Source organism: Oryzias latipes, chromosome 13 (genome assembly GCF_053564925.1).
Source record: "Oryzias latipes strain Hd-rR chromosome 13, Olatipes_Hd-rR_3.1".
Taxonomy (NCBI): domain Eukaryota; kingdom Metazoa; phylum Chordata; class Actinopteri; order Beloniformes; family Adrianichthyidae; genus Oryzias; species Oryzias latipes.
The window spans coordinates 22,171,485-22,186,979 of record NC_136249.1 but is presented as its reverse complement, the minus strand read 5'-3'; the positions used below and the strand labels follow the sequence as shown (position 1 = coordinate 22,186,979).

Here is a 15,495-nt window from a genome sequence, read left to right as displayed (position 1 = left end):
CAATAATTTCTACTCTACTTTTTAATAAACTACTTGACAAAACAAGAACTGTTGCACATTAAATACGGCATCTCCCCAACTGAGCTGGTGGCTTATCACTGATACATACCAGAGTCTAAAATATGGTTATTGCGCAAGTCCAGAATCTGAATGTTGTAGTTGAACTTAAGCAGGTTGCCAAGCTGGGCTGAGTCCTGAAGGCCGTTGAGCTTGTTGTCTGCTAGATACAACTCTCGCAGATTCATGTTCATTTTAAGAGCAGTAGCTGAAAACAGAAAAACAATTAAAAGAAAAACAAAACAATAAAACGATTCAGTTTCCCTCGTGTTTCTTTAGCAGCACTTCATTGCCTTTTTTCTAGACTCACCGAGCAGCATGAGCGGTCTGCCAGACAGACCAGCATTCTCCAGGTGAAGGACTGCCAGGCTGCCACTGATCCTGAGGGCCCGTGCTACAAACGGGGCAGAGTGGTCCAGCAGAGGAGTGTTACGGGCATCCAGGTACTGCAGGGAGCTTGTCTAAGGGGAGAACACGATTGTCTAAATGAGTGATGTTAATTAGGGCTCATTTATGTCGAATTATCTTCCATATGCTTCCTAAGTTTAGAGATTCACATAAAAAGTATATTTTGTACCAACCCCGCTAGGTTTGAGAACACAAACATACAGACTTACTATGAAAAAGAAAAAAAGAAAAAACTAAAACACTTAAATTACATAGACCAAATTTTGAAAAAAGTTTTCAAAAAATGTAAGCTAAAAAATTTGAGCATAAAACAGGCTTAATTCAGATTTTATTGCTGTTTCAGCTCTCAGCAAAGGTAGAAAGAGATAAAACATGGCAGAAAAAAGGTAAAAACTTTAAAAAGATTTAGCTGGGAGAACATCCAGAAACTAATGAAGTTAGTCAATAGCAGGCATGTAACATGATTAGCTACCGGGTATAAAAAGAATTTCTTAGAGAGACAAAGTCCCTCAAAAGTAAAGATGGGCAGTGTCTCTTCAGTCTGTGAAATAATTCGAAAACTGTGCCTTAACATCAAAACCCAATCCTTCACAGTTAATAACATCAAAAATGTCAAAGAAACTGTAAAAAACTGTGTGTTACGGGAGAGACAAAACATAATGTATGCAACGTAATAAGATGATTTCTTCAAGACATCAGACTACAATACAAAAAAATCAGGCTTTGAGTGTTTCAGCTGGACAATAACAACCCACAGACTGCAGTTTTTAAAAGAGGGTTGTTTTGTCTGAGACGAGTTCAGATTCTGAAATGAACTACCTCAAGTTCTTGCTTCTACAGAGAACATCTGCAGCATCTTTAAAGGAAAAAATGCCTTCAAAACACTACAAACTATGCAACACCTGAAAAGCTATCGGGCAACAATGGGACCAACTCCTGAAACTCCATTTTTATGCCCAATCTTCTTTAAAATACTTTGAAAAAGAAAAGAAGATGCTTTAAAAGGGTAAATGTGCCTCTGCTCCAAATATTTAGAGACTTTAAGCAGCCTATGATGAATGACTTGTTTTCACAGTCATTCAGTGAATATCAAGTATCTACACGTTTTTTGTTCCTTTTGTGAAGAAATGGGCTCACATAGTTAAAAAGAAAACAGTAGAAATGTCTATTTTAATAAAAAAGGTCAATTTTCCCCCCGGATTTGGGTTGTAAATCTTTTAGCTGTCTCTGAGTTAAATATCTTTTTAAAGTGAAAACAAAAGGTTATTGTGACAAAGGAAGACATAAGTGCATTAAAAAAAACAAAGCTGGGACTTGGGGCATTATTATTATTATTAATTTTTTTTCTTTCATATCACTTTGGGCCACAGAAAATTGCCCAAAAGACGAGTTGATAAAGATCTATTTGATTTGTGGAAATCAAACGCAACATTGTATTGGCAAACTCTGACACTAGCAGTGAAAACAGCCTGTGTGAGTGTGTGTGATGTCTCCAAGCAGTTGTTCATTAATCATCTGATACCCAGAGCTTGTAGACAGCAGGGCTCCTTTTAGATGGGGAAAAAAATCCCAATTGGATGACAAAGTAAAGCTAATAAGATCGTCCCAGTCAGTTAGACTGATGCTTACAACACATTGTTCATCATTTCACTTGTAGCTTTGATGAATATTGATTTTCTGCTGCGTTATGAATGCAAAGCCAAGGGGCATTAGGGATGCCTTACTGTGCTGATCAAAATGGATTTTAATAGAAGTTGTCAAGCAGTTCATTCAATCCATGGATTTCATTTAAAGCAGTTTTGAGGGATTTTTAAAAATCTATAACAAATCTGGTTTTGGTAAAGAAATGCCGAAAATGGATGTCTAATGGATTCTGGAAAGAGCATATCGATATTTGAAGTCATGGAAAGTTGCATCAATCCAGCTGTGGGTGCACAAATGTAGACTGGGAGAGAGGGAGGTGGTGGGGTTTTGGTTCTCCAGCCCTGCTGTTCCTCCCAACCAGATTGATTTCCAATTAAGGCTTTCATTGATCGAGATTGGTGAGAGCCACATTTTTCTGCAAATAGTGTCCCCATTCATTGTAAAGATGCTTAAGGCAGAACCTCTATTGTTTCTTCAACAAACACCTATCTTTTATAAGATTTGTTCTCTTTATTTTGTTATGGGTCATTGCATCAGGTTCAAACCAGGTTAAAGGCAGATACAATCCAGATTGATCACCAGTCTGACATGAGGAATGCACAGACATAACAATACAAGGTCAGTGCAGCATTAAAAAGCAACAAAAAAACATTTGTGTTCATGGATTTTCTAGCATGAACCTAGATTGGCTGGAGAACCTGCAGACAGACAAAAACTATGCTCACTTAACCAAGAAATGCAAGCCAGAATTGAAACTTTGAACTTAATAATTCAAGTGATGCTGGCAGGAGCCAGATTTGTCCAAGTTAGAAGTAAAAAAAACCCACAAGTAATATAATAAGTAACTAGTTCTATTGACGTTTGCTGATCATGCATTCCCCCCAACATTAATAAGCAAATCAAAACTTGTAGCTTAACTATAAGTATACTAGTCTGAAGCAATATTTCTGCGTGCGAGCAGCGAAAAGTATAAATCTGCAGCAAAAGTCAACAAAGTCTAATAAATGTAAAAAGGTTTGCAGATTAAAAAAAGCTCTACAGTATTTTAAAGGGTTTACAGTTTGTGCTTATGTATAATATTGGCAGCTCCCTCCACAACCTACCAACATAAATAAAACCACTAATTTTAATCTATAATATAACTTAGTAATAACCACATTTGATAGATGTCCCACAGTTCAAAAAGACTAGTAGTAATACAGGGAAGACAGAAAAGAAGTCATGAATAGTTGTAACAATTAAAAGTAGCAATCAATCAATACAAAAACACAAAAATATCAAAATTGTCATATCTGGTTGAGGATCAAAAGTTCAGTTAGTAATTTAGATGCAGACTTCTAGGAAAATCCAGAGTTTGCATAAAATGCAAAGCTTACAGCAGTAAATTCAGGAATAATTAAATGCCAACATGCAGGATGCAACATAAAACAGATCATTTTATGGATAAAAAGTCCAATATCAAACAACTGAAGCCTTATGTTGCTTAAAGTCGAAACTGGTGTCAAATGTCACATGAACATTTTTTACTGTGGACCTCATATTCAGTATGAAATCAGCAGATGTCAGCATTGGCTTTGTCATTTGCTAACAGTGTATGATCAGCTTTGAAATTAACAAACAATTTCTATAAATAAGACACCCAGGAGATAAAAAAAAGTCAAGAATAGTCAAGACACGACCAAGAGTAATCACTTGAGGGACATCACATTTACCAGGAGAGAATGAAGGCTTGAGGAGCCATGTCTGAGCACATCTCCCTAACAGTGGGAATTAAAAAGTTATCACACCAAGAACCAGCACATTGCGGTCATAGTAATAGTTCCAGACAATCTTTCCCCCTAAAGTTGCCGTTTGCTTTAGATACTGAAAGTTGAAGTGAGAAAACGTGTTTCTAAACAGGTTTCTTAAACATTAATGGTTCTTTGTTTAACCAGTTCTGCAATGACAGAAAGCAAGAGTGATCTTGGTTTGGAAGTGCTTCAACTGGACAGGAGGAAGGATCATATGGAGGACTGTTTCCAAAAGGACAAATGCATTTTAGGTGGTGAAGTGGCTGGTGAGTAACAGAAAGTGTGACAGTGGGGATGATTTATCTCTGACTAGTTTGACTTTATAAGTATAACAAGATTAAACTTTGCAGTTTTTGTCACAGCTGAAATGCTGCTAACCCATCTCAAAGAAGACCTACACAGTGGAATACTTGCTCTTCTATACCCACCTTTCTGACAATCTGATCGAAATGTAGAGATACTGCTTTTGATTAATGGTTGTTTTTCAGGACAAGGTGTCCATGCAGAGACACAGAAAGCTAAGGACATTTGTAAGTTTGCTGCTGACAAACAGGACTGGACTGGACTATGACCTTTGAACAGTGTACAGAACACAGGAATGCCTACCTCAGAGAAAATTTGGAAACAGGGGGCTGGGACTGTGATTAGGTTTTAATAATAGTGTGCAGATGACAAACAAACAATGCTGCTTAGCTCCAGAGTGGAGACTTCAACCAAGTAAGGCAAAGCCCAGAGAATATCTCAGGTCTGAGTGTGAGACAACAAATGTGAGAAGATGTGAGGTTTAAAAAAAGCTGGAAAATAAGATTGCTTTAAAAGCTACAAAACAGAATAAAATGGACTGCTTTGCACAAAAAACTATTTATAAAAGTACATTTTTTAGTGAATACAGATAAAAAGGGTTCAATGTTTTTTATGGCAGATAAGTGAACTGATGAATCTTTTTGCCTCTTACAACTTTAAGATGATTACAACTATTACAACTACTACTCATGACTTTATTGAAATAATTAGTCAAGAAAACAAGATCCATACTAGATGGAAAAGTTATTTAGGATGACATATTTGCGTAAATGCATCATTAGACCTTCTCATCTGATTAAAATAACTTTAAAGGGAGAAAAAACATTAAATGTGTTTAAGGAAAACAATATGATGAGGTTAGTCATCGTTGTTGGAAGTTTGGGGCTTTGAGATGTTTGTATGCACTTTCCAGATGGAGTGTTGTGGCAAAATTAAGTAGTTAGTAACACAATGTAGAGTCTATTTGTCAGAACAGCATCAATATGGATAAAAATTAAAAGTAGCAATCAATCAATTCAAATACACACCCAAACAGTAGCACCAATATGGATAAAACCACATACCATTTTGATTAGGAGGTGAGGTAAGGGCTAGAATATTTGGTTTGTCTTGTAAATGAGTTTACTCAGGATCGGGTTTAACCACAACCACTGCGGCACTCAGGAAATACTCTGCAAGAAGACGTTTCTGCCCACAAATACTCCCCAGAGGATTGGACCCCTTGGCCAAAATTTAGGCAAAGGCAACCACATAGGAGAGGTGACAGAGTAAAACTCCCAGAATACAACTGGGGCTGTGAAAAGTATCGAGGGGGTGACAAAACCAGCTTCAGACCTCTAGATACTTGCATGTGCAAAACATGCTTTGGATGATAACCTGTCATTGAAGTTTAGATTTTAAAGTGTCCTCAAAAACAAATGGTACCGGTACGTGTTAAAAAACAAAACAAAAATCCATTCCATTTTCAATGCCAGCTTGCGTATGGAAACATGACAAGGAAACATCACGCCTTACCTTTCTCATCATGTGAGCAGCAGCTTGCCATCCTCGTGTGCCGATGTGCTTATTAAAGGATATGTTGAGATGGGTGGCCGATTCGTAGTACTCTATCATATCAAAGAGCGCTGAAGCACCCTGCAAGGGATGTGAGGAAGAGAACGAATTTTAAGGAATGTAGAAAAACAATCTTACATTTATTAATTTAAACTTTTAAATTCAAATTTATTTTATTTCTATAGCATATTTCATGCTAAAAAGAGCAGCTCAAGGTGCAAAAAAAAAAAAAAAAAACAATCCCCACACATGCAATAAAATAATGAAATAAGCCCCTCTTAATAAAATACACAAAAACAAAGACAAATAAAAGAGAAATTATTATAAAAGCTAAAGAGCTGTTGGCTGGGCATCCAAGCAACACGAGCACAACGCATCCCCAGCACCTCCTGCCCCACAGCCCCCCAACCCCCGGGTCCAGTGCCCTCGACTTAGGCACACCAGGCCAGACAGCTCGGAAGACCCAGAACAAGAGATGCCAAAGGTCAAGCAGGGGCAAAACTCTGGGAGCCCGAACACAAAGACCCCAGCCAAGGGTGAGAAGACACTGGTAAACAGTCTAAAATTAAATAAACAGTTAAGGTATAAACAGCTAAAATACCAAAATATAAATTAAAATAAGTGAATGCAAAAAAACGGCATAAAAAAGTCTAAAACACCTACAATCTAAATTAATATAAGTTAAGACGTAAAAAACCCAACCCAAGCAGTAAAATTCTCGGTCCCACCTACGAAATCGAATTAAAAGTCGAATTAAATAGATGTGTCTTTAGTTTCTTTTTAAAAACCTCGACAGTGGATTTCTCTTGGACTTAAACACAGAGAAGCTCTCAAGATTTCTATAAAGTTAACCCCTTGAAGTAGATTTGCATCAAACCAGTTTGGCTCCAAATTAACCATAACACAGCATCTACTTGAAAGCAAAACACAAGTAAAGTTTTTTATATTTTTTTAAATTTTTTTTTTTTACAAATCTGGAAATAAATTCAGACATCAAGAGGTTAGATTACTGGTGAGAACAGTCTGTTCTTTGTAGTAAGACTACAAACGGGCTGATACTATAAGTATTTACCGTATTTTCCGGACTATAAGTCGCCCTTTTTTTTCATAGTTTGGCAAGGGGTGCGACTTATACTCTGCAGCGACTTATATTAGAAATAAATTGAAATAAATACATTGTTAACCCTCCTGTTATGTTCATTTGTGAGGAACAGAGATGATGTTCCTGGGTCAATTTGATGTATGAGGTATGTTGAGTGTTAAGAGTATGTTAAGTGACTCAGAGAATACTATCAAATACAACTAATACTATAAAAGGGAATAAATAAATAAATAAACATTTTACTATTGTTGACCATGAAGAGTCCAGGAAGCCATTTTTAAAACAGTTTAAACTGTTCATAAAGATGAATGGCAGCATGGGGGTATGAGTTGTGCTTTGTCTTATGCCAATCATAATCATTTCAGTTGTGGCTTCAAAACTTAGTAATTCCATTTTTTGTATTTTATGTTAAAGATGATTTGCTCATGTTTTTACCAAGCACTGGCATTTCTGAAAACACTCAAAAACAAAAAAGCTTTTTCTAAATTATGAAAACACGCTCATTTGTTTGACTGCCTCATGCAAGCAACAACAAAAAAAATAAATGAATGTATGAAAGAAGTTGTGTGCATTAAAAAAGCCATTACCACAAATTGTCTTTTAAGTAACAATTTAACAGCTGTTGTCCAAATAAAAGCAGTCGTCTTTGATGAAAAGAAGTTTGTAGGAAATTAATGAAACTGCAACAAAAGCAGGTGATCCTGTACAGTAAAAGAGTAAAGTGTGATTTAAGTGTTTAAATCATACATGTTACAGAATGTATAAGAGCAGTGTCAGTGTGGCTCTTTCCTTTGTTAATGTAGATAAAATATTATAAAATCCAATAAATCTATTAAGGTAATTTAGTAATATTTAACAACCTTTAAAAAATGCACATGGTCATAGCTCACCATGAAAGCAAAGAACTGCTGTAAAATAATAATGGATGTTTGCTTTTGCGCACTAAGGTACAGGAAGTGATCTAGTTTTTTTTTTAAGTAAAAGCACAGTGGCGTCATCAGACATGCTGCCCCCTGTCTCAGATCTTTTAACATGTCCTATTTTTCTCAGTGTTAACGGAAAACACGACCGAAAATACACAGGCCTGTTTATTTAGCGGGCGTGTGGATGAGTCACACATAGTCCAATAAAAAGTGCATGTGATCGTTCTCTCAATGGCCGTCCCTCTCCTCAGGCTTCCCAAAAACCTTTTCTTCTCTTCTTGTTCAGAGATCGTTCCCAGTAAGATGCCACTGTTGCAGATTGGAGTCAAATCATTCTGCTGATCAAACTGGACGTGTGCTCTATACCACAACCAGGTTTCAGTTGAAGTGCTGCTTTCTAGTGAGTCATGAAGTGACTCATTTGGCTGCTTGATTTCAAGGGAAACACTCCAAATTGGTTACAAAACAAGAGTGCATCTGTCACCATTTGCTTTGATTTTGTCATGTCCGCTCACCTCTTCTGAAGTACTTAGTAAGAACTGGCAAGCTATCTTTTAGATATCTAGATATCACGCCTGAAAGGCAATGTTTCTAAGTGAGTCTGCACTTCTGCCTACCCTGCAGGTTTTACTAGTTTTCATGCTCCAACATGCCTGATTTACCTCCGTAGACTTTGGAAATCTGCAGACACTAGAAGATTACCGTACATTCTGGTCTGCAGGTTGGGGAGGACCACATTTCTGGTCTGAGTGCATTTCCAAAAAATGTTGAAGCTCATTTTTAAAGGATCCAAACATGTTGGAAAATCAAAAGCCATGTTACAGTGAGTTGCTGAGATGCAAAGATAAAATAAATAATCCTGTTTAACCTGGTTCATAACAACCGTCAGTCTGTCAAATGCTAACCAATTATAACCTACTCTTGCAGCATTAAATACAGCAACTTCCAAGGGTAAGTTGGAAATTGTTATGATGGGCTTCACCAACAATATTCACAATTACCGGTACCAAGGAGCACTTCGAAATGGAGCTTAATTTAAAGCCAACATTTTTCCACTGCTCTCCAAAACCTTTGATCAGATTCTGGAGGGGGTTTGGACCACAAAAACCCCCCACAAAAAAAAACAACAAAATAAGCATTTTACTAACAGTCAGGAAAATAAGAAAACAAGACAGAGACTCTAAGCAAGTGTCTGAGGACAGAAGAAACATTTTAGAAGTGCACGGAAAACAGCAGGAAACTGGAAGCATCATTTTAAAGTGTAAGGTTGAATGTATCACCAAATATCTTTTTACTGAGACATACCGTTATCAGTGAATATTTTCATTAACAAAAGGGATCCCATGGGACTTTATATGTCAGGGGGGGACATTTGTATACAGCATATCTGCAGTATGACAGGAAGTGTCCAGGACTGGTATCCGTACACACCACACTGCAGCTCTGTGTGTTTGCGTACAGCCAAACAGCACCAGAAGTTGTTTACACAAGTTAAACTCTGGGGTAATTTAAGCAAACCCATGACAACACTCCACATCCTTCTAGAGAAGTAAACGGATCAGAGTATGGCTGGAGGCAAAAATGAATTCTGGGAGAAATAAAACGTAGATAGCAATGAATAACTTACATCTTCATCCAGGTTGGTCTGCTCCAGGTCGACCGTTTTAAACTGGACTCTCTTCAAAATTTCCTCCAGAGACTCGCATGCTTTGTAGTCCAGTTTTTCACCTGCAGACAAACAGCAGGTCTGATGTCATATAAAAAAAAAGGCAGTTCAGGAAATTATTCCATTACAGAGGAAGAATGTGTGTGTACTGAATGACCCTAGTTTCAACAGGACTTACATTCTCTTGTAAAAAAACCTGTGGAAACATTTTGTATCTTTGACAAAAAATCTGTCCTTACTTTTTTCTGTTATTGCATTTCTATTTACTTACCTTTCAAATCCAAGCATTCATTTCGCAGGGTAAGGTCTTTAAGTTCCTACAAAGAAAAAAACGGGTTTCATTTTGTGAAAGTAATTTAAAAAAAAAAAAAAGTCCGTTTTCTATTATGAAAGTTTCAAGCGAAGTAAAAAAGGGAGAACAGTGGACAGACTCAAATGTTGCATAGTGGGACTAATCCGTTGGTTTTCTGGTTACTGTGAACATTTTTTGAACCTGGTACACTATGCAAACATGTAGTTGTAGTGTTAGATAAGGTAATTTTTCGTTAACAGTCCTGGTATATTGTCTGTCCATCCTGGGAGAGTTTCTCCTTATACAGAAAGAGGTTCTAAGGGTAGGGATGCCCAATTTAGTTTACTCTGTTTAGTTTAGTTTAGCACTTAGCTAATGTATTTTATAACTGATTTTATGTTCTGTACAATTAGCGAAGCTCATTGAGACAACTGTGTTTTATTATTGGGGTGTATAAATAAAATGACTTGAATTAACCTCTTGATGACTATTACTAATGCAAGTATGCGTCAAATCACTTCGGCTCCAAAATCACCATAGCATCTACTTATAAGCTATAAATAAATTCAGGCGTCAAGGGGTCAATCAACTAAGGAGGAAAATAAAATGCCTATCATTGATTGAAAAATATAATTTTTGGATAATTGAAGTTGCCCGTTTGTTACACCTCTAAAAAAAATAAAAAAAATAAATAACACCTCACCTCCAGAAGTGTCAAACAACACCCTGTGGTTTTGTGTGACCACACACTGGAAACATAAAGTGCATTAGAAGGCAAAATAGGATTTTATTTTCCTTAAACTTAGACAGGGATGTCCAAGTAGTAATTTATCTTTGATAACATCAGAAAATTTACGTGATTCTCAGGCATCTTATCCCAGATAAAACCTCCACCCACATACACATGAACAGTGTGTTGCCCTCTAAACTATACTAAAGCAAATTCCTGCCTGGTTCATTCAGCATGAACTCCATGACCTCTCCCTGACCACTTCACTGTTGCAGATGAATGTTCTGTAATGATGATGGATGCAGACTGAGTTGATGGCCACTGGTATGACTCAACAGATCCCAAGAACATTACGTGATCGGACAATTGCTGAGTCTGAAAAGGCTGACTATACTACCAATGAAAAAGGCTATAGTACTGCATGACAGAAGTAATAAATATGGAAGATTGAAAGATCTAATTGAACAAAAATGTAATTTACGTGCAGTTTTATGATTTCTTTTCTCAATCTACTTAATGCTTATCCCCTAATTATTATTTAGTAGAAGTAAGAGGGTTGAATGCACTGAAATATAATTTTTTGAAAGTTATTTTTGCTAGACTGTTTTTGTTCTTTCCAAAGCACACTTACAGGAACGCACATTTGACACTAATAATTCAAGACTTAAGAGCCTGTAACAAATTAAAATATTTGTTGAGCTAGAAAAAAATATTTTTGGTTTTGGTTTTTGTGTTGAAAAGAGCAAGAATGTATTCTTTATTTTTCTCCTAAGGATAAATGAACTTTTTGGAGCCAAGAAGTGCTATTTTCATCTTAAAATTATTGGAATATTAACTATATGCACATGTAGAAAGCAGCATCAAAAGGTGAATGATTAGCAAAACTCAATTATTGATGCCCAAAAAAGAAAGATAATAGACAAACAGAGTTACATAGCTTGCATCTCAATATATTGCAGTTACTTTAGAACAGGGGTGTCAAACTCATTTTCACCGAGGGTCACATCAGCATAGCGGCTGTCCTCAAAGGGCCAGATATAACTTATACCTGTAACTAAATGTAATGAAAAATAAATGTCCTTATTGTTAAATAACTCATTATTTATGTATTATAACTTTTTAAAGTGACAATTACAGTTACAAAGAAAACATGTTTGCTTGTTACTCTAGCATAAATCCTTTTAATTTTTTTCTGCATATATTATGGTGTAACATTTTACAAAAAAGGCTGCACACAGCCTTGCATCCAACTGATGGTTTGATGACAACAATTTCTCTGCATATACACATAAGAGTTGCAAACATTGAATAATCACAACTGCAGCTACACATAAATAATATGTTATCAACTAAAAAAACTTTTTATCTTAAGAAATTAAAAACTTTTATGCTCTTGCGGGCCTTGGGTTTGACACATTCATTCATTCATTTTCTTAACCGTTTATTCCCTTTCGGGGTCACGGGGTTGCCGGAGCCTATCCCGGCCACTTGGGCGTAGGCAAGGGATACCCTGGACTGGTCGCCAGTCTGTCGCAGGGTGGAATATCCTCAATCACACATCCATTCACTCTCACACTCACACCTGTGGACAATTTAGAGTTGCCAATCAACCTATGAAGCATGTTTTTGGAAGGTGGGAGGAAGCCGGAGATCCCGGAGAAAACCCACGCATACACGGGGAGAACATGCAAACTCCACACAGAAAGGTCCCCCATTGATGTTGTGTTTTTCATGTCCCCCAGCCGGGACTTGAACCGGGGGCCTTCTTGCTGTGAGGCAAGAGCGCTAAACACTGCGCCACCGTGCAGCCCACATGTGCTTTAGAACTACATTTGCCTCATGAAAAATGTTTTTAAGTGGGAACAAGCCGCTCTATATTTTTAGGCGCTTTATCTCATCATGAAGACATGGCTGCTCAGAATAGTTTGAAGAAGATTTAAAACCTGGTGCCACATATGTAGGACTAAACTCCAGATAGAGCATTAAGCTTAGGTGCATACAAGGCGCAGATTGTTAATGACAACCTCCTGGCCAAAACAGAACTGCAGAAGCAGAAATGTTGCACAAGGTTGCCAAGTGTCCAAGTTTTACGACTTTTGATTGGAGTTATTGTAGAGCTGGCATTCAACACAATGCCGCTAAATAGTGCTCCTGCTAAGCAAAAAAAAGGTACCGGAATATAGCTTTTCTGACCACTGGTAATTTAGAGTATGCGACATCTTTTTTGAATTGTTAAAGAATGCAATGGAGAGATAAACAGGGACAACAGCTCCTCAATACTCTTACTGCACATGTCCTGTAGTCAATTTAGATGGCTAGTTTTTCTAAGAATAACTACACCAATAGATTTCTCTACTTCTAAACAATGATGCTGATAAGTCAGGTTTTCAAGCACAGAGAATAGGATTAACCTATCTTAACCTCACTGCAGTTGAGGATGCAATCATGTTATCTGCTTCGGCAAGCCCATTTTCATCTAAGCCCATTTAAACTTTGTGCACATTTAACCTGATTCAGCTCTCTGTTTCTTTTAATCCTGTTCATAAGCTGTTACCACAGCTCATTCTGTTCTATGTGGTGATATAAAGAAAACTCCAGTTTTTAAGTTGAGTCAGAAGCGGACAGTACATGTTTTAGTACAATTCATTTGGATTCTGTATCAAGTATGTAAATAGGACAAATGTTGGTTAAATAAAATTTAAAAAAGCTTTATATAAAATAAGATCAGAATAAAAATGTATTCAGAAAGACCTAGCCATAACCCAATTCACAGAGATTGTTGATGATTCTAGGACATTTTAAATAAAAAGGAACAAAGAATTTGGTGGAGAATCACAAGGAGTAAACTGCTGCTGTAATGTGAGCTTCAGCCACCAACCACATGTTTCCAGAACACACTACAGACTTCAACTGTAGTTTTTGTTTCTGTGTTCTTCAACCAAACACAACATCAGTGGCATTTTAACTGAGCTACTGTTGATGAGTGGCTCTTTTCAGATTTAATAGGATTTTGCATTTATTTAAGAAACCAAGACTCTGCAATCTGGCAGGGGAGAGAACATGCCTAAATTTCAAGTTTGATATGGTTCAGTGCAGTTACTGAGAAGCCATGTCATTTGATATGAGGTGTGAGTGAGACATAAGATCCAGCAACACAAAAGAGATACATGCTCAGGGTAGCATGGACTTTGACATACTTCAGCACAACTCATTGCCCCATGCCATACTGCATTGATCAGCAGTTCAATTAATGCAAGCCCCATTCACATATTGAGTGTTACATTCATACAATAGTTATATTTTTCCATTGTCTAAAATGTAAATTTTGAAAATTATTTGAGTAAACCTTTACTTTTCTGAGGTATTGAATGTTGGATTTTTTTTTAGGCAGCAAATTATAATAAAAGACAAATTAAAACTTAAAATGCACAGTCTGTGTATAATAAATGTATTCTAGCAATCCTTTGTGAACTAAAACACTGAAGTAAATATTAATACATTATAATTTATCAATATCAATATTCTTTTTTGTCTCTTCCTAAAAAAAACAGTTTTTTAAACAATTTAAACACCAAATTTGTAAGATTTTCTTGCCTTGGATGCTGTCTGGCTTTAAGAATTTTTGCCATTAGTTCTGGCCCTTTTTGACAGGTGTTCTAATGGACTGCAATGACTTGGCGGCATTACCAAATTAAAATGATTGGTGCCAAAAATCATGAGTTTAATAATCCTTATTATTTTAAGCAGCTTTCCAATTAAAGCACATAATAACAGAAGACAAGGCAAGGCAAGGTAAGCTTAAAATAGATTTAAATAAACAACAAAAAATTATATGAAGAGTTCAAACTAGCCTTATAATAATCTACCTGAAGATATGGTACAAAAGGCAGAGAATAATGGTGTCCTAAAGTGTCCTAACAGAGGAAAGTTCCCAAGATAAAAGAAAAACAAAAAGGAAACAAGACACAATAATAACTAGACCAAGATTTCAAAGTGCCTTATCTTCTGAGAAGTCAAAATTGGGAAAACATCTCTCTAGAAAAACCCAGGGTTCACTGTTCAAGTTAACTTTCCTTGTCTAGTAAAATTGGGCTACAAGTCAACAGATAAATAATAAAACAAGAATTAGCGCTTCTCCTTCCAAAGCTTGACATTTCTATTTCTACACCGTTTAAAAAACACATCTGATATTCAGGGGAAAAAAGACAAAAAGGGTCAAATTTTCTATGTGTAGAGTGATAAACAAGGGACTACTGTACTAGAAATCTTCTGAGTGTGTGATTACATAAAGCACAAAATTTGCAAAACATACAAAAAGAACCCCAATAACTTCCCTCTTCAGTTAAAAAAATTGCTTAAGTCAAGGGATTACAGGGCACATGACTGTCCTGGCCAGCCACAATAATGAGTTACATAAAAAGGTCAAACTCGTGATGAAGCTGAATCCCCTTTTTTATAACATTGCCTTCCATCTGATTAAGGAATTTTGGAATTAAAATGTAAAGATAGATAATTTGTTATGTGATAAACTTGAAACCCAGACACAATTTCAAAGATGATTTTTTGGTGGCATCATTGACTTCCCTAATGAGTTTGTGAATGCTGTAGCGTCTCAGGTTTCAGACGTTGAATATTTTAGTTTTTTTTAAAATGCGTTTTTTATTTTTACCCAGAATAATTGGAAATACAATTCAGAACACACATGCATCACTGAAGGATCCCCTTGTATAATTGTAAAAATTCCCATTCCCATTGATTATGAATTTCAAACTGATTCAGAAATTGACCTGATCCACATCAGACTGACAAAAAAAATTGAATCAGGAGTGTAAGAGATGAGAAAAGTGACAAAATCATTGATGAAAAATTACTGGAAGACAGACTGAAAACTATAGCAAAATAAATGGAACAACTCAGACTTACCAAACAATTGCAATAAACAGATAGTTTGCAATTACATGGAATTTGGAAATGGGATAATCAGAAAGTCTATATACAGTATGTTTTAGTCTGTTTTCTGATTTAT

At 36.3% G+C, this 15,495-nt stretch overlaps 1 protein-coding gene across 2 annotated transcripts in view; it reads right to left on the bottom strand.

Annotated features, from left to right (window-relative positions):
• The window catches only part of ppp1r37 (protein phosphatase 1, regulatory subunit 37), a 40,117-nt gene that overhangs the window by 7,656 nt on the left and 16,966 nt on the right, over positions 1 to 15,495 (bottom strand). For both annotated transcript variants that reach the window (XM_004075653.5, XM_078929934.1), the window contains exons 3-7: positions 9,719 to 9,764; positions 9,409 to 9,509; positions 5,718 to 5,837; positions 368 to 518; positions 110 to 265 (exon numbers count right to left, since the gene is read on the bottom strand). In XM_004075653.5, the coding sequence (XP_004075701.1) occupies positions 110 to 265; positions 368 to 518; positions 5,718 to 5,837; positions 9,409 to 9,509; positions 9,719 to 9,764 (574 nt within the window). The remainder of the gene's footprint in view (positions 1 to 109; positions 266 to 367; positions 519 to 5,717; positions 5,838 to 9,408; positions 9,510 to 9,718; positions 9,765 to 15,495) is intronic.